The sequence below is a fragment of the Narcine bancroftii genome, chromosome 8 (assembly GCF_036971445.1).
Source record: "Narcine bancroftii isolate sNarBan1 chromosome 8, sNarBan1.hap1, whole genome shotgun sequence".
NCBI lineage: Eukaryota > Metazoa > Chordata > Chondrichthyes > Torpediniformes > Narcinidae > Narcine > Narcine bancroftii.
In genome coordinates, this window is record NC_091476.1 from 101,252,425 (window position 1) to 101,272,456 (window position 20,032).

General features: G+C 41.1%; 1 protein-coding gene across 1 annotated transcript in view; it reads right to left on the reverse strand.

Moving 5' to 3' along the window:
• Positions 1 to 20,032, reverse strand: part of igsf9bb (immunoglobulin superfamily, member 9Bb) — a 390,832-nt gene that overhangs the window by 294,522 nt on the left and 76,278 nt on the right. Inside the window, exon 3 of the mRNA XM_069896285.1 lies at positions 1,988 to 2,134. Coding sequence (XP_069752386.1) covers positions 1,988 to 2,134 — 147 coding nt within the window. The remainder of the gene's footprint in view (positions 1 to 1,987; positions 2,135 to 20,032) is intronic.

Consider the following 20,032-nt stretch of genomic DNA (forward strand, 5'->3'; position numbering starts at 1 on the left):
ATGTTTCATAGCCTATTACAGAGGAACCCTGTTATAGTGTGATGGTTCAGGTCCAAAAAATATTGGATCACGATAAGAGCGTGGGTCGCGCTAAATCAGGGTCACAAAAGCAGTCTTTTCAAAAAAATAAAGAACACGTGTACAATACCTGTATTTGCAATCTCTCTTTTTATTTCTTACAATCATCATTTTATTTCTTAAAAAAGCAATCACGTGTTCGTTGCCTGAACTTAGCTTGAGCTCCAAAATGCTTCTGAGCTGGAGGATTTTTATGTAGCCCACATTCCGGGTCCTAGTTAATGTAGGCTGGCCTCCAGGTACTCAGTGGCTTCAGGCAATTCTGGGGGTGGGGGTGGAGGCTCCTCATTGTCATCCTCCTGTGGTTCGGGAACCAGTGCTATAGTAACGTTACAGACGATCTCGGAGTCTGTCAGATGCTCATATGTTGGGCATTCGTCATCGGCAGAGTACCACTGTGAAAATCCTCTTTGCTAATTTGAAACACCCTCTGCGCCTCACCCACCTCTTCATCCATGAAGCCGTAGAATTCCTGCTCATTATCATCTTCATTGGTGGATTTTTGTGATGTAAAGGCTGGACCTAGGCCCTTCTCCCAACAATTTTCCACACACAAGGAGCTGACTGTTGCCCAGCCCTTCCCACCTAAGGGGCAAACTTCTTTAACATTAATGCTTTTCAGATATTCTTCCAGCGTTGTTGAGTCATCTACAATTCTACAAATTAATTAATGTATGCAATTCTGCTTGAACATGGAGATGATCCCCTGATCTAGGCGCTGGATCTTTGGGAGGTAAGAAACTCAATCTTTCTGTAGCGTCGTAATAAGTTGGCAGCTGGCAAGTGGGTGGGACAGTTGTCAAGCAAAAGAAGAGTGGGGACAGCAGGGACAAAAGTTATGTAAAACCAATCCTCAAAGATGACACTGGTCATCCAAGTGCTGCTACTATGCGTGTACTTGAATGTTAACTACTTCATGTTGACCTGATGGAAACAGTGGGGGAGAGCAAAATTTGCCAATCATGAGTGGTTTTAACTTATGTGTTCCAATCTTGTTAACACAAAACTATCTTTGTGTTGTTTGAACCCCTCACGTCGATGGGCGTCATCTTTGTTAGACAGTGTGTGGTCTGGGATCAACCTGTTTCGTCACAGTCTTATACTTCTTCTTTGACGTCACCACTTTCTTCTAAGAGAGTTTTTAGTTATGCCGGGAACATGCAGCAGCACGGTCTGCTGAGCGACTTCTCCAGACATTAACATTTGAGAAATCCCGTGACAGTGTTTAAAACAGTCTTGGCATCCATTGCTAGCTTTGAACTATGAAGTTTCTCCATTGATCAGCTGGTCAAACTTCTCGGATTGAGCTTTGAGAATAGGCCCGGAAATTGGAAGGCCTTCTGAGCACGCTTGAATGGACCACTCATGCAGGGAGTTACTGAGGTTGCCATCACTGGCTGTCTTCATGTGTTTGGCCTTTAGTTCCACCTCTTCCTCAACCTTCCAAAGTGACGCACGTAACTTATCTTCCTGAGATTTTCCAGCCACAAAGTGTTGAATCATGTATGCTGAGGTCCCATGCAACTTGGGTCTGACTTTAATTCTTGATCATGTCAAGTGCCTGAAGCTTATCTATCACAGAAAAAGATTTTCATCTTCTAATGGTGTGTTCCATTTTGATCGGAAAACAATTTCAATTCCATAAAGAGGAAAAAAAAAGGGGGGTTCACTGGTTGATCGCATTATATCTGGGGTCTTGTTAAATCGGGGTTCCACTGTATTATTATTGTTATTTGATGTGTCAAATGTTAAAAAAAAACATGCACCATATCAGTATCAAATATGAATTTTACAGATTTCATTTTTTCCCCATATTTATGTAACTCCTTGACTAGGCAGATTATAATGGAGATATCTTGCATCATGTCACTTGTGGCACATTATAACATGTATGGGTTGTGTTACTCACCATTTACTGTGACATATACCCAGCTGCCATTGTGGAATGTGTCATATTGCTGGTCCAACATAAGCACTTTACATTCATACCATCCCTGGTCCTCTGAGCGGAGCTGGTCAATTCGCAAAGAAGCCTTGTCATATAGACTGGCTCGACCTGCAAAACCAAAATAAGGATCAGTACACATTAATAGAGGAAATTCAGATATCCAGAAATTAATACATGGTTATAGTTACATTGAAGTAATTCCAATTGTCAGACTAAAACCACAAAACAAATCTCATTGACAATGCAGGGGAGAGAAGTGGTCTGGTAGAATACTTTAACTAATATCAATGCATGACATAACCATGCAATTAAAACCTGCTTCAGAATTCTCATGGAAACTTAAGGAAGTTCAGCATGTCCCCTTTGTCCCTCAACAATGTCTACAGGTTTAACACTGAAAGCATACTTGCTATCAAGGCATGGGAGCTGTTCTGCTAAAAATCGGAAGAAGCTGTAAAAGACAGTGAAAATAACTCAGAGCATCATGCAAACTTCCCACCCCTCCATTGACTTCATCTACATCTCTCGCTGCCTTGGAAAGATCCATCACACCCCAGACACATTCTCTTTCCCTTCCTCCCATCGGCAATAAGGCTCAAGAGTGTGAAACTGCATTCCAACAGGCTTAAAGACAGTTTTCTCACTGCAGCCATCAATCAGTCAACAAATCCCACAAATGAGCTGCAGTGCTGCCCTTGCTTGGTGCTAATTTTTTTTTCCATTTTAACTCTGCACTTTTTAATTGTGCTCAGTCTGTTAGACTGCTTGGATAAGAACCCTTCTGACTGCATTAGGTATGAACATGAAAAATGCATGTGAATTTAAACTTAAATCATAAGATTTGTGCAGTGGTTAAAATGTGGCCTTCAGCTGCAAAGAATAGTGATACCTGCAGGATGAGAAATGAGCCATTTAATTAATTTTAAACATTGTTTATAATTACAGGAACAGGATTTCAAGGGAAGTTGACATCAGATAAAAATTTATCCCTAATTCTTGCACCTCAGAATCTGCCTCTACATTCCGGCCACTCCATGCAGTGCCAATTATCATCCATTTTCTCGTTTGCGCCAAAAGATAGTCATTGCAACTAATGACAATACACTACTGTGCCGCTGAACAAGCTGTGCTTTCGGTGCCAGGCAGCCCAGAGGCAGATCCTGGATGGCTCATTCAGTTACTCTAATTGTACCTGGCAGCTGCATCACGCACTTTCATTTTGATAAACTACATCCATAATGCCAGCAAATAATACGTATTCTGCCAACTTCTGGAAGGAAAAGCAATCCCCCGATCCAATAATATTTATTACTACTTACCGTGAACCAATTATATTTATTACTATCCATGAAATTTTTGTCACTTCATCAGATGACTGGTTATAAATTCATTTCTAAATTAAACCTAAGCTGCAATCAAAAAAGTTAATGATGAAGTGGTCTCAAAAAGAACTAGAAAAAATCTAGAAATTAAAAAATATTGATTTTCTTATTACAATGGGAACAGAGTTTTATACTGAATTGGCAGGGGGAGGGGAACCAGACTGGATAGGAAGAAGAACATAGGGGTAGTTCCAATAGACTGTGAAATCTCAAAGCCGGAGGGAGCAAAGAGGGATAGGAAAGTTTCAGAGAGGGTGTCAGGTAGCAAATTGGAGAGAGCAGGGTGGTACAGTTTCAAGGTATTATATATGAATGCACGGAGTATAAGGAATAAAATGGATGAGTTTGAGGTGCAAATGGACATTGGAGGTTATGATGTTATTGGAGTAATGGAGACATGGCTGCAGGAGGGACAGGATTGGATAATTAATGTTCCAGAATATGCGCCCTATCAAAAAGACAGAAAGTTAGGTAGAGGAGGTGGAGTGGCTCTGTTGGTGAAGAATGAAATTCAGGCAATGAAAAAGAAAGACATTGAATCAGGTGGAGTAGAGTCTGTTTGGAGAGAGTTGAGAAATTGCAATGGCTAAAGAACCATAATGGTAGTTATATACAAACAGTGGCTCTGATGTGGGAATCAGTACAAGTAAAGAATTAAAAATGGCATGTCAGAGTGGTAGTGATACAGTAGTTATGGGTGACTTCAACTTGCAAGTGGACTGGGAATATCAAGTGGGAAAGCTAGAGAATGAGTTTATTGAATGTCTCCGAGATACATTCCTGGAGCAGCTTGTGACGGAACCTACCAGGGAAAGTCGATTCTGGACTTGATACTGTGTAACGACGTAGAGTTAATAAGGGACCTTGAGATAGGGGTGCCATTAGGTAATAGTGACCATAATATGATTACTTTTAATCTGCAAATGGAAAGGGAGAAAAGAAGGAAGTCAGAAACATTAGTGCTACAGCTAAATAAGGGTGACTATACAGCTATGAGGGAGGAGCTAGCCAAAATAAAATGGAAGGACATTCTAGCTGGGAGGACAACTGGGCAAAAATAGCAGGTATTTCAAGATATTTTTCACAGGATTCAGAATAGATTCATCCCAAAGAGGAGGAAAGGCTCTTCGAAGAGCAAATGGCAGCCGTGGCTGACAAAGGAGATTAAGAGCAGTATCAGGTCTAAAAGAAATAAGTATAAGATGGCAAAGCAGAGTGGGAGGTTAGAGAATTAAAAGCCATCAGAGAGAAACTAAGAAAGTCATTCACGAGGGGAAATGAACTACGAGGGCAAATTGGCAAGTAATATAAAATGGGATAGCAAAAGCTTCTTCAGATATGTTAAAAGGAAGAAATTGGTTAGGGCAAAAATTGGGCCTTTGAAAAGGGAGAAAGGTGAAATTATCATTGGGGACATGGAGATGGCTGAGGAATTTAACAATTACTTTCACCAAGGAGGATATGGGTTATGATCCGAATAGGGGTATCTAGGGACTTGGTGAAATTACCGAAGGCAACAGAGAATTTGATGGATATTCAGATCCAGAAGCAGGTGGTTGTGAGCAAATTGTTAGAACTGAGGCCTGATGGGCTGCATCCCAGTTGCTTAGAGAGGTTGCTCTGGAAATTGTGGAAGCACTAGTTGACATTTTCCAAAGTACTTTAGATTCCGAGGAAGTGCCTGCAGACTGGAGAGTGGCCGATGTTGTACCACTTCTTAAGAAGGGAGGGAGAGAGAATATGGGAAATTATAGACCAGTCAGCCTGATGTCAGTAGTGGAGAAGATATTGGAATTCATCATTAAAGGAGAAATAACAGAACATTTAGGAAGGAATAATAGTATAGGCATTAGTCAGCATGGGTTCCTTAAAGGAAAAATTTCCTTGACTAATCTCCTGGAATTTTTCGAGGACGTAACAAGGAGGGTGGACACAGATATGGGTAGATGTGGTGTACTTGGACTTTCAGAAAGCCTTCGATAAAATCCCACACAATAGGCTAGTTTGCAAAATCAAGGAGCATGATATCGGGGGTAGGGTGCTGTCATGGAGAGATAATTGGTTGAGAAATAGGAAACAAAGGTTTGGGATAAACGGGTCATTTTCTGGATGGCAGAATGTGACAAGTGGGGTCCCGCAGGGGTCGGTGTTAGGCCCTCAGTTGTTTATCATTTATGTAAATTATTTGGATGAGGGGATAAATAACTACATATACAAATTCGCAGATGACACTAAACTGAGTGGCAGTGTAAAGAGTGAGGAGGATGTCAGGAAATTGCAAGGGTACTTGGACAGTTTAGGGGAATGGCCGGAAAGATGGCAGATGAAGTTTAATGTGAGTAAATGTGAGGTTGTCCATTTTGGAGGCAGAAACAAGAGAGCAGAATATTATTTACATGGAGTTAAGCTAGGGAGTGGGGTAATGCAAAGGAATCTGGGCATACTTGTTCACCGGTCATTGAAAACTAGCATGTAGGTTCAGCAAGTGGTGAAGAAGGCGAATGGTATGTTGGCTTTCATAAAGAGGGGATTGGAGTATAGGAGTAGAGAAGTCCTCCTGCAGTTGTACAGGGCCCTGGTGAGACCTCACCTGGAGTATTGCATCCAGTTCTGGTCCCCATATTTAAGAAAGGACATACTTGCTATAGAGGGAGTGCAGCGCAGGTTTACAAGGTTAGTTCCCGGGATGGCAGGATTGTCATACCCTGATAGGTTAGAAAGACTTGGATTATATGCGATGGAGTTTAGAAGGATGAGGGGAGATGTGATTGAGGTATTTAGGATTATCAAAGGGCTTGACAGGGTGAAATCAAAGCACATGTTCCCAATGATGGGTGAGACTAGGACTAGAGGGCATAGTTTAAGAATACAGGGAAGGCCATTTAAGACAGAAATGAGGAGAATTTTTTTTACCCACAGAGTTGTGGGTCTGTGAAATACATTGCCACGGAGGGTAGTAGGGGCGGATTCGTTGGATAGATTTAAGAGAGAGTTGGATAAGGCTCTTGTAGGCAGGGGAGTTAAGGATTATGGGGATAAGGCTGTGATTGGTTATTGAAAGGAAAAGATCAGTCATGATCCGATAAGCTCGAAGGGCCAATTTACCTACTCCAGCACCTATTGTCCATTATTGAGTCAGCACTGGAGTAATTCGCCAAAATGTAATTTCCCTGCAAACTCTATCACTGAGAAAAGAAGGAAAAGAGAAGCAATGTCCTAAACCTAAAGAGATGTAATCCTCCTTACCAATTAATCCCTTCGTTAGCTAACTTTGAGTGGTAGGTCATGTTTAACCATTGTAATATGAGTTGTTTGAGAAAGTTACCAGAAAAGTTGATGAAGGAAATGTGGATGTTGTCTACATGGACTTCAGTAAGGCCTTTGACAAGGTCCCACATGGGAGGCAGAGGTAAGGGAGGTTTTTTTTTGAGATATGTTTATCTAGACATAGACATTGGGAATGGCAACCAAGGCAGGGAATGCTCCTCTTGCAAAATGTGGGTCGTCAGGGAAGCCAGCAGTATCCTTGATGATATCATCTGAAAAAAGTGTAGCTCCTGACAAGTCGAGTTAAGGAATTGGAGCTAGATTTGGATGAATTCTGGATCATTCAGGAGGCAGAGAGGATGATAGACAGGAGTTACAGGGACACTATCACACCCAGGAGGGAGGAGGACAGTAGATGGGTAACAGTCAGGAGAGGGAAAGGGAACAAGGAGGCAGTGCAGGGCACTCCTTTGGCCGTCACCCTCAATAACAAATAGACCATTTTGGATACTGTTGCTGGGGCAGGGGAACCCTACCAGGGACAAACCACAGTGATCAGGTCTCTGTCACGGAGTTTGGTCCTGCGGCTAAGAAAGGAAGGGAGAAGAAGAGGTGAGCTATAGTGATAGGGAATTCTATAATAAAGAGGAGGTTCTGTGGAAGATATCAAGTGACCCAGGTGATCTGTTGCTTCTCTGGTGCCAGGGTCCGAGATATCTCAGATTGAGTTCACGGCATTCTCAGGAGGGAGGATGAGCAGCCAGATGTCCTCGTCCATGTAAGGACCAATGATTTGGGTAGGAAGGGTGGCGAGGTCCTGCAAGGAGAGTTAGGCACTAGGATGAAGGACAGGACCTCCAGGGTACTGATTTCAGGATTGCTATCCATGCCACCCTGGTAGTGAAGTTAGAAATAGGAGGCTAATGCAGCTTAACATGTAGCTAAAGACATGGTGCAGGAGGGAGGGCTTCAGATTTCTAAATCATTGGGCTCTCTTTCAGGGAAGGTGGGACATTTTCCAATGGAACAGTTTGCGTCAGACCTGGAAGGGGACTAATATCCTTGTGGGAAGGTTTGCTGGTGCTGCTCTGGTGGGTTTAAACCAGATTTGCAGGGGGAGGAAAAATATGAAGTGAAAATTGCATGTACCGTTAGAAGTCAATGGGTTGTACGTGTTGAAATGTTCTTAGGTTCCTCTATTTTAATGCAATGAGAATTGTAAAAATGGCAGATGATCTTAGGGCATGGATTAGCACATGGAATTATGCCACTGAGGCCATTAGTGAAACTTGGTTGTAGGAGGGGCAGCACTGGCAGCTTAATGTTGTGGTTTCCCTTGCTTTAGATGCATTAGAACAGGGAACATGAAAAGGGAAGGAGTGGCATTGGTCGTCAGGGAAAATATCACAGCTGTGCTCAGGCAGGACAGACTAGAAGGCTCGTCTACTGAGGCTATATGGGTCAAGCTGAGGTATGGGAAAGGTATGACCGCACTCAATTGGCCACCCAATAATCAGCGAGAATTAAGGAAGTGAATCTGAAGAGGGATAGCAGAAAGCTGCAGGAAACATAAGGTTGTGATAGTAGGGTATTTTAATTTTCCACATATTGACTGGGACTCCCATAATGAAAAAGGGCTAGATGACTTGGAGTTTGTCAAATGCGTTCAGGAAAGTTTTCTAAATCAATATATAGAGGTACCAACTAGAGAGGGAGTGCAAGACTGTATCACCTATTAGGGAATGAGGCAGGACAGGTGACAGAGTACATGTAGAAGAACATTTTGGGACAAGAGACCATAATGCCATTAGTTTCAAGTTAATTATGGAGAAGAATAGAGCTGGGCATCGGGTTGAGATTCTAAATTGAAGAAAGACCGATTTTGAGGAAGTTAGAAAGAATCTAGAATGTATGGATTGGGATTTGTTGTTTTTGAGCACAGATATGGGAGGAAAGTGGAGGATCTTCAAAGGTGAATATTTTGAGATACAGAGTTTGTATGATCCTGTCAGGATCAAAGGCAAGAAAACCTTGGTTTTTAAAGGATATTGGGGATTTGGCTCAGAAGAAGAGAGAAGTGTGTAACAGGTATAGGCAACATGGAACAAATTAGGTACATGAGGAGAATTTTAAAAATACAAGAAAGAATGAAATCTAGCAGACTAAAAGACATGAGGTTGCTTTGGCTGATAATGTGAAGGAAAATCCTAAGGGTTTCTAAAGGATAGTAAGGGACAAATTGGTCACCTTCAAGATCAGAGTGGTTGGCATTTTTTTGGAGCCAAAAGAGATGGGAGAGGAGCGAAACATTTTTTCTTTATCAGTATCTACTCAGGAAAAGGGCACAGAGTCGTGAGAAGTAAGGCAAACAACAATTGACGTCATGGAACCTATACAAATTAAAGAAGATGAGGTGCTTGCTGTCTCAAACCAAATAAATCCCCATGGCCTGACAAGATAATCCCTCAGACCTTGAGGAGGCTAGTGTAGAAATTTCAGGGGCTTTGGCAGAAATATTTAAAATGTCATTAGCCACAGGTGTGGTGCCAGAGGATTGGAGGGTAGTGCACATGGTTCCGTTGTTTAAAAATGGCTCCAAAAGTAACTCTTGAAATTATAGGCCAGTGAGCCTGACATTAGAAGTAGGTAAATTATTGGAAGGTGTTCTAAGATATTGGATATACAATTATTTGAATAGCCAGAAACTGATTAGGGATAGTCAACATGGCTTTGAGCATGCTAAGTCGCGTTTAACAAATCATAAAGTTTATCAAGGAGGTTACCAGGAAAGGTGACAAATAAAACGCTGTGGATGTTGTCTACATGGACTTTAGTAAGGCATTTGTCAAGGTGCCTCATTGGAGGTCAGTTAGGAAGGTTCAGATGCTGGGTATTCATGGAGAAGTAGTGAACTGGATTCGACAATACCCGGACGGGGGAAGCTAAAGAGTAATGGTGGATGATTACTTCTCAGACTGAGGCCTGTGACTAGTGGTGTGCCTCAGGGATCGATAATGGGACTATGGTTGTTTGTCATCTATATCAATGATCTGGATGATAATGTGCTAAATTGCAAGTTTGCTGATGAGACTAAGATTAGAGGTGTTGTGGACAACGAAGAAGGTTTTCAAAGCTTGCAGAGGGATCTGGACGAGCTGGAAAAAATGGGATGAAGAATGGCAAATGGGATTTAATTTGGAAAGACATACACAGTGAGTGGTAGGCCACTAAGGAGTGCAGTAGACATAGGGATATGGGAAAACAGATACATAATTCCCTGAAAGTAGCATCACAGGTCGATAGGGTTGTAAGGAAAGCTTTTGGCATGTTGGCCTTCATAAAACAAAGTATTGAGTACAGCAGTTGGGATGTTACGTTTAAGGTGTATAAAACATTGGTGAATTTGAAGAATTCTGTGCAGTTTTGCTCATCTAACTGGAGGAAAGATGGCAATAAGATTGAAAGATTATAGAGAAGATTTACTAGGATGTTGCCCAGACTGCAGGAAATGAGTTGCAGGGAAAGGTAAAAGAGGTTAGGATTTTTTTTTCCCTGGAGCAGAGAAGAATGAGGTATATGCAGAGTAAATGTCGGTAGGGTTTTTCCACTGAGGGTTGGTGAGATACAAACTGGAGAACATGGGTTGATGGTGAAAAGGTAAAAATTCAGGGGGACATGAGGGAAACATCTTCACATGGAGAATGGTGGGAGTGTAGAACCAGCTGCCAGTTGAAGTGGGGAATGTGGGTTCAATTTTAACATTTAAGGACAGTTACATGGATGGGAGGGGCATGGACTGACTGCTATGCACTGGGTGCTGATCAATGGGACTAGGCAGTAGCACAGTTTGGCACAGACTAGAAGGGTTGAGGGACTGACCTGTTTCTGTGGTATAATGTTCTATTGATCTAAAACTGAGAACTAATTGGGAATCCCCATTGAATGAACACTGGACGTACGTGGCCAAAAGCATTTCCAAGTGGGAGCCCACCGCCTTGTCACGATAACCACTACCATGTGGCACTGTGCAGAGGCTGGGACAACAAGGTTCAATCCTATGCTGCTTGTGTGGGCTTCTCCCAGTGATGGTTTCCTGCAAGTGCTCTGGTTTACACCCACTTCGCAAATAGCTGAAAGTTTGTAGATTAATTAAGCATTATAAATTGCCCCTGGTGTGCAGTAGAATCGGAGGGGTGTTGTTGGGAATGTGGGGAGAATAATGAAGAATTAGTGTAGGGCCAGTGAAAGTGGTTTCTTGCTTGACAACATAGACTCAGGGGTCTGAAGGGTCTGTTTCCATCCCTTATGGCGCCATGACTATGACTCAATGAACGGTAAATGTGATTCCAAGAACCAATTGAAAAAATAATTTATCAAAGTTTCTGTTTGTCTTTGTGGTTACTGCTACATATTAAGGGAATAACGTGTTAGCGTTATCACAGAGCATCCTTTGTGCAAGGTGTTATATTTTCTATTTCAAAGATACACTTTATTCATAAAATATAGACAAAAATGCAATCAGTACATTTCAATCTATTTCTCATTGCACCATTAAATCAGTGGATTCGCTATCAATGTCTGCAAAAGAGGGGCCCCCAGAATCACCTCTAGCACTCCCACAGCCCCAGCAGCTGCACAGAGTCCAGTCCAAACCACTGGCAACCCAGGCTCCAGATCTGAACCTCCGATGCATTTCCTCGCATCCTGGTTCCAATACTTGGTAAACCTCCAGCCAATTTGAGCCAGTCTACAGCAGTCCGCAGCCTGGCGCGAGTCTCCTGACAGCAGTCACAGCAGCCCACAGCTTCCTCGCCTTGAGTCGCTGGCAGCCCGCCACGTGTGCTGGTCCCTCAGCTGCAGAGTCCCCTCATTGGTCCGCCACCCTGGTCAACATCCCCACAGATTGTCTCCTCTCAGATGGTGCATGATCTTCCTGTCCTCTGGTACCCTACACCTCAGGAGTCTGCAGCCCCTCATGGCTGCTGCCGATTAATAGGCACCGGATTTCAAATAAACACCCTCCCCCCCCCACCCCCAATCAGCACCTCAATGGGCCGTTCAAAGCCCATTTAGATTTGACGGTAGTTGAATGGGTGGCTGGACCCCGCAGAAGGGCTGCAACTCCGGTCTCTCACTCCCTGCAGGTTTGCACTAGTGGCAGCGTTGCCGCTATGGTGGCTCCGTTAACACCACTATCTTGAGGCCTGTACATCAGTGAGTTCTCTATTATGCAGCTACACATGACAAACCTTGACAAGGGCTGCTTGCAGAAGGGAGAAAAATCTCATCGAACAGCAGCTTCCAATACAACAAGACTTGCCACATGGTGTATACAGATATTGTCAGCACAAATACACTAAAGTAGTTAAGGTAATACTTGATTATAAAACAGCTCGTCAGGTTTCAGATATTTCACAGCTAAGGACAAATCAGAGCATGGAAGTACAGGTACTCCCCGACTTGTGACTTATGCGACTTACGTCCATCCACACATATGACTGAATTTTTTTTTAATTTAAGAAAAAATATAAAATTTACGCAGTTTATGTTGTATTTGACAAATTATAACAGGAATACAGGCCACGTAAGATCCAAAATGTGCATACTTACTTTGTTAGTTGGTGTACTGGGCACAGCTATCTTGATTCCTGTGCACATGCGCAAATCTTCGGATGGCGCTTGTGCAGAGGGTTTCCATTTTGGAGTTCGGTTGGTGCATACGCGAGAGTCAAGCACCCTGACAATATTGACTTCATGCCCTTAACACTCGCACATGTGCCAACTGAATGCCATACATCAACCCACTGTGCTTATACCAAGTGAAGACTTGTGTTTGCGCACAGGAATTAAGATGGCCGTACTCAGCCTACGGACGTTGGGATGCCAACTAACCAAAACAAGTATGCACATTTTGGCTCTTAAATGCCCTGTATCCCTGTTTTAGTTTGTCAAATACAACATTTGATTAAAAAATATGCTTTAAGACTTTGCGCACATGGCAAAATTCCAACACATCCATTTTGAGATACAACCGATCCTTCGTCCTGATTATGGTCGTAAGTCGGGGAATACCTGTATGCTAAACTTGATTACCTAAGCCATGAGGTAGGGTCAGAAAAAAAGAGTGAGCAGGAAGGTACATTCTGCATATTCACAAAAAAAATGTGTACACAGTGCAAGTGGTTATGCGCCTCTTCAAATAATCAGATTAATAAGTCCATAGAAGTTCAATTTAAAATATTTGCTGCAATGTAAAATCATGTTTGGAAAATTGCACAGAGGGACAGAAAGGGAAAATAAAAGGATTTATTTTTGAAAATTTTATTTTTCATTTACATCAATACATACATATAATTCTTCACCATATAACAGTACAATGTAATAAAAATTATATTTTTTTCTTTTTATCCCCCTCCCTCCCCAAAAGAAAAAGCAAGAGATAAGAAAAAAAACCTTTAATTTATTTATCATTCACTATTCATATATTCCTAACATATTATTCTATCCTGTACATATTAATTAGGAGGAGCGGGTGTTATGGATGATGTGGATGGACTCTTACTGATGAAATCCATATATGGTTTCCAAATCATATAAATATTCTCAGGTTGATTCCTTAAATTATAAGTAATCTTTTCCAATGGTATACAATTTTTAATTTCTGTATGCCATATATCCAACCTTATACAATTATCTGACTTCCACGTTATTGCCATACATTTCTGTGGAACCACTATTGCCACACTCAAAAATTTTTGTTGATATTTGTCTAACTTCAATTTAGAATCAGTGTCGTATAAATCATCAAGCAAAAATATTCTGGGATATTTTGGTATCTTGTATCTTCATAATTTGTCCCAATAATATATTCAAGTCTTCCCAAAATTTTCCAACTTTTTCACCAAACCAAACTGCATGTCATAAAGTTCCTGTTTCTTTGTTACATCTAAAAACACTTGTCAGAACAATTTGAATTAAGTCAATGTAATTTATATGGAGTGTAGTATAATTGGTGCAAAAAAAAATTACATTGTATCATTTGATATCTAACATTAATTGTATTAGTTACACTCTCCTAGCACAATCTTGGCCAGGCCTCATCATGAATTTGTATATTTAAATTTTTTTCCCATTTTTTTTAACCTTATATTGTTCCTTTTTCTGCATTGGGCCTTGTAATTGTATATACATATTAGTAATAAATTTCTCAATAAATGTATAAATTATTAAATATTCAAATGGGCTCAGTTCTGGAAGTTTAAAAAATTTTGGATTTAATGATCTTCAAGCAATGTTAATTAAAGTCTGAAGAACTGAGAATTTATGTCTTTCCTTCAAAGTTAAGTTTGAGAGCCAGAGAGACAGAATAATGGTAATTATGATCTTAGGTCATTAAAATTAACAATCAACAAACTTCTTGGTGTACATAGTGAGTACACAATAGGAAGTTCTCTAACCTCATTCCCTTTGTATGTCTGATACATATCCCTTTGTATGTCTGATACCGTCTCTCCCTGCAAAGCAAAGTTTCCGGAGGACCAGCTCAGAGTAAGCTTCAGCTTTCTGGGATTTAGTTTTATGTGTGTACTTTAATGTTGACCTATTTATTTCCCCCTCCTTTTTAAGCAAAGTTGAGGATTGCTGTTCCAATTCTGAGGCATGCTGAGGAAGCTACTGATGCCAGCGTGGGACCTGCACACTTAGCCACAGCCAGATAAGGAGGTGTTGATGGTGGATAACCTGAGAAACAATGTTCTGTTACTTCTGTTTGGCTTCCATGTGCTTCAAGGACTCAAGGTTCTCAATGTTATCTGGATGATCCTGGGCCAGAGATTCCAAGGACTCAGCGGGGAAGTTGCACTTCATTAAGGAGATTTTGAGAACACCTTTGACCTATTTTGTCTGTCAGTCTGGAAATCTGTCTGCATGATGCTCACAATAGAACACAGTTTTGGCGATCTGGTGCTGGACATGTAAAGGAGGTAGTCTGACAATGAAAGCTGCTTGACAATCAAATCTTGACCAGGGAACTCATGGCCAAGAGAGAGGCAAGGCAGTGTGGGATTGTTCCTCACAGTTTATAACGTCGATGGTGGTCAAATGTCGAAGATCCTGAGAGGGTTTGTCAGGGAAGACATGGAACATGGAAGAGTAAAAGACAGGGACAGCCCCTTCTCTCTTCAATGTGTCAGTCAGTGCACGGAGGGCCCAACGAGAGAGGGACAATCTTGTAACTCCAGATGTTACACTGATGTTGATTTGCTTCAGGAGGGAGCAGCTACAGTGGCCCATCAGACCACAACTGCATCAGAGCATTTGGAGAGCAGCCATTCGATAGAGGAGTGGAATCTTGATTTTCCAACACTCTTGCTCAAATTGGAAACGACAGTGCCAACACACTGAAAGTTTTATGAGTTTCGGCTTTGAGGAGGAAGTTCCTGAGATAATGGTTACTTGTTGAAATCTTTTATTGATTTATTCTACAGCAGGCATGAACATAGTCAGCTACAGCCCTATCATCAAAGTAGAATCCAAGTTGTTATAGCATATCCATTCTGGGATAAAATGATGAGTCTCATGTATTTGCAAACAGGATAAAATTCTCATCAAACACTGCACATGTAATGGAGAGGACTGGTAAAAGCTTTCATTGTAATGAAGAATCTCAACCAAATGATAGTTAATGATTTCCAAATATAAAGCTAGGGTGAATTGTCTGATTCTCTCAGATATAATTCATGCTCAGTGCTCACACACTCAGGAGAATTGTGTCCTCAGTAAGATCATTTGCAATAGTTCAGAATAAAATTTCAATGTGTGCCTATCTACTCCAATAAAAAAAGCCATGAAAATCCATGAACACAAAGCAGATAGGAATCAAATATGATATCCCGATGCTAGTGTCACTGAAGCCTGGAGTAGTCCAGGAGGCACCCAATCAAGCCATTGATTCTGCATAAATTCTCTCTAAAAGCAATCCAGATGAAACAATTTCATCATGAGTCATACAGTGTGGAAACAGACCCTTCGGCTCACTGAGTCCACGCTAACCATCAACACCCGTTTATACAAGTTTCATTTTATTCTCCCCATACTCTCATTGTCTCCATCAGGCTGGTGCACGCACTTGTACACTAGAGGCAGTTTACAGTAGGCGATTAGTCTAACAAGTAGCATGTCTGTGCAAGGAAAAAACCCAACACCCAACCCCAATCAACCAATTTTCCCTTGCAACCGCTGCAACCATGTCTGCCTGTCCCGCATTGGACTTGTCAGCCACAAACTATCCTGCAGCTGACGTGGACTTTTCCCCTCCATAAATCTTCGTCCGCGAAGCCAAGCCAAAGAAAAAGAAGGAGCATGTCTGTGCAAGGAAATCAGAGCACTTGTGGGAAACCCACATGGACACATGTCAGAGCTTTGCAAACTCCATATTCACAACCACTGGATGTCAGGATTGAACCTCTGTAACTGACACCAAGAGCCAGTCACTACTCGCTATGCCACGGTTCTGTTCATTCTGTCCCCATATCGGCAATTTTTTTAACATATATTTATACAATTCTCTTTTATAGATAACTATTCAATCTGCATACTCCACTATATCGGGTTGCACTTTTCAAATTCTATTATCATATTTTTCTGATTCTTTTGCCAGTTGCCTTAAAGCTCTGTTCTATATCATTATTTTCTCAGCCTTCTTAAGCATTTACTATTACATCTTCTATTTGCTTTCTTTGTTTTACAGAGAACAAAACCATATTATTCAGCCAAGTGCACTGCAGGATAGAAATCCACAAATTGAACCAATCTGGTAAATCTCTTCTTTCCAAAACCCTCATTTTCTGTCTAGTGATCTGAATTGGAATTGATATTCCAGATGGGCCCCAAACAACATTTATGAAAACAACAGCAACTGTTTCAGTAAACAATTTACAAATGAGTTAGTCAATTTTATTGGACATTGGCTTTGCAGGAGAAGTCATAGAGTGGTAGTATATGTTTGGTTGCCTTGAGGTATGTGACTCATGGTGCCCCTCAGGGATCGGTGCTGGGTCCATTGTTGTTTGTCATCTACATCAATGATCTGGATGGTTATGTGGTAAATTGGATCAGCAAATTTTCAGATGATACTAAGATTGGGAGAATAGTGGACAGTGAGAAAGGCTTTCAAAGCTTGTAGTGGATCCACACGAGCTGGAAAAATGTGCAAATAGAATTTAATGTGGACAACTGAAGCATTGAACTTTGGGATGGAAAACCAGGTTAGGACTTGCATGGTAAATGGTAGGGGATTGCAACATGTGGTAGAATATAGAGATTTGGAAATACAGATACATAACTGGTGCTGTCTGTAAGGATTTTGTATTTTCTCCAAGCGACCTGTGGGGGTTTTTCATGGATGATCTGGTTTCCTCCTGCCCTCCAAAAATGCACAGGGTTGGTAGGTTAATTGGGTGTAATAGGGTGGCACAGGTTTCCATTTTACCAATAACACTGTCACTTTGACCTTCTTATTTCCATTTTCAATTTTTCTTCTTACATTCAGTCTGATTTTATTGTATTTTATCGTGTAGCATCTCCTATATTCTGTCATCATCCAGCGAGATCTGGCAGGGGTTGCCCTCTATTACCCATATGATGGGAAGTACCCAGAAACTATCCAAAATATATCTTTTTAGGCTACTTACCTTTCACAAGTTCACCTATGGCTGTACTTGATGAGGTATTTGAGGAGATTTGGTATGTCACCGAAGACTCTTAAAAATTTCTACAGGTGTACTGAGGAGAATGGTTGCATCACTGTCTGGTATGGAGGTGCCAAAGCTCAGGACAAGAAAAAAACCGGAGGGTTGGTTGTTAACTTGGCCCATGACATCATGGGCACCACTCCATCAAGGACATCTACAAGAGGTGGTGTCTTAAGAAAGCAGCCTCTATCCTCAAGGACCCCCACCACCCAGGCCTGCCCTCTTCACACTACTACCATCGGGGAAAAGGTACAGGAGCCTGAAGATCAGCACTCAGTAGCACAAGGACAGCTTCTTCCCCTCTTTCATCAGATTCCTGATGACTCAATGAACCAAAGATTCTGCCTTATTTTGACTTTTCGGGCACTATTTTTATTTATTTTTAGAAGGTGATTTATATGAACGTTTGCACTCTGATGCCTGCAGTAAAAAAATGACAATAAATTCTGATTCTGACATATGCTCAACAAGCTCTATGTAGCACATCCTGCCAGAATATCGTACATCTCTCTCCTGTCTTAAAAAGTTACCACAAAACAATGATTTTGCTTTTTATTTGGTGATAAGAATTTTTTTTTTAAAAATCCTGTGTCTCTTGCAGATTAGATGGCTATAAGGAAAAAGTTACCTTTAATTATTGACTTTCACTGTACTTCCCATAATTAAACATCACACAAAATTAATAACTTAAATTGTTTTATATAGTTGGCTTTCCATGAAAATCAGTTTGAAAGGAATGTAGGAGAATTGATATAACCTCATTTCTTCTTTCAACCCAATTATTGTTTCTTGTTTCTGATAGACAGTGCTATTCCATTGGAAACTGAGCAGGAAACAATTTTCTTTTGCAGAAAATTATGGTTTTTGCAGAACCATAATATTAAATCATTCAATTACATCTTGCCTCCAAGAGAGATTCAAGGAGATTTAAGAATTTAAGACATCTTTTATTTCTCTTTCAAAACAGAACAGACAAGCAATTTGCAAACAAAATCGAGACCAGTATAAAATGAGCGGCCAGATTCCCCAATATCCATTCTGTGCTGTCTTCAGAAGAACATAAAATATTTTCTGGCTGTTTTATGGAAAAACTATCTGTCCAAAAAGTCATTGGTCAGCAAACGTCACAGAAAAACAGATGATCTGTTGGCTCAGTTCATATACTGTTTGTGGAATCTGATTATGTACTGACTGACTGCCGCATTTATCTAAAAGATCAGCAAGATGCTTGCTCTGAAACATCATTCATCAGCAAGAAGTGTTTTAGATTGCTGAGTGAGCAATACAAGATAAAGCTTTATTTCTCCTGAGGTTCCCAAAGCCAATAAAATGATATCTAACAAAACATAGGGAAAATGAAAATCCTAAGTGTATCAAAAAGGCAGAATAAAATTTAGAACACACCAAAAAGCAAAGGTAAAGCTAGATCAGAGAATAAGGTAACCATTTTACTGCAGCAAACAGTGCAAACAGTCATACAAATCACCTTATAAAAGTAAATAAGTAAAAATAGTGCCCAATAAGTCGAAGTGAGGCAGTGTCTTTGGTTCATTGAGTCATCAGGAATTCTGATGAAAGAAGGGAAGAAGCTGTCCTTGTGCTACTGAGTGCTGACCTTCAGGCTCCTGTACCTTTTTCCCGATGGTAGCAGAGTGAAGAGGGCATGGCCTGGGTGGTGGAGAGGATAGAGGCTGCTTTCTTTAGACACTGTCCTTGATGGAGTGGTGCCCATGATGTCATGGGCCAAGTTAACAACCCTCTTGTTTTCTTGTCCTGAGCGTTGACACCTCCATACCAGATAGTGATGCAACCAGCCAGAAAACTCTCCTCAGTACACCTGTAGAAATTTTTGAGAGTCTTTGGTGGCATACCAAATCTCCTCAAACACCTCATAAAGTATAGCCAATAGCAAAGCTGAGGAAGGTAAGCAGCCTGAAAATATATGTTTTGGATAGTTTCTGGATATTTCCCATCACATGGGTAATAGAGGGCAACTACTGCCAGATTTCACTGGATGATGACAGAATATAGGAGATGCTACATGATAAAATACAATAAAATCAGTATTGTATCATCTGTATGGCAATAAACTCATTCTCATTATCAATATCAATAGAATCCATCCAATATCAGCCTTTAAGCCAAAATTAAATCAAGAGAGCAGACCATGTGATGTTTTAAGTATGGGCAGCATGGTTAGAGTAGTGGTCTGCATGATGCTATTACAGCACCAGCAATGTGGGTACAAATCTGGGGGGAGCTAGTGGAGTTGTTCAAGTGAACCGGCACGGACTCGAATGGCCGGCATGGTCTGTTTCCATGCCGTAAACGTTTATATGGTAAGGAGTTTGTATGTTCTCCCCGTGTCTGCATGGGTTTTCCCAGGTTTCTCCATTTTCCTTCTACCCTCCAAAAAGTATGGGGTTGCAGTTAATTTGGGTTTAATTGGGTTTAAATGGCTGATTCGGCTTCTACTGTGCTATAAATAAAATTTACATGTAATAATTTAATGTGGTGCCAGCTGGAGAAGTTTTTGCCTTCATGCTACAGTTTACGGCTGCAAGGTGGACTCTGGCCTTTTCCCTAAGCACGAGATTTTCAGTGCA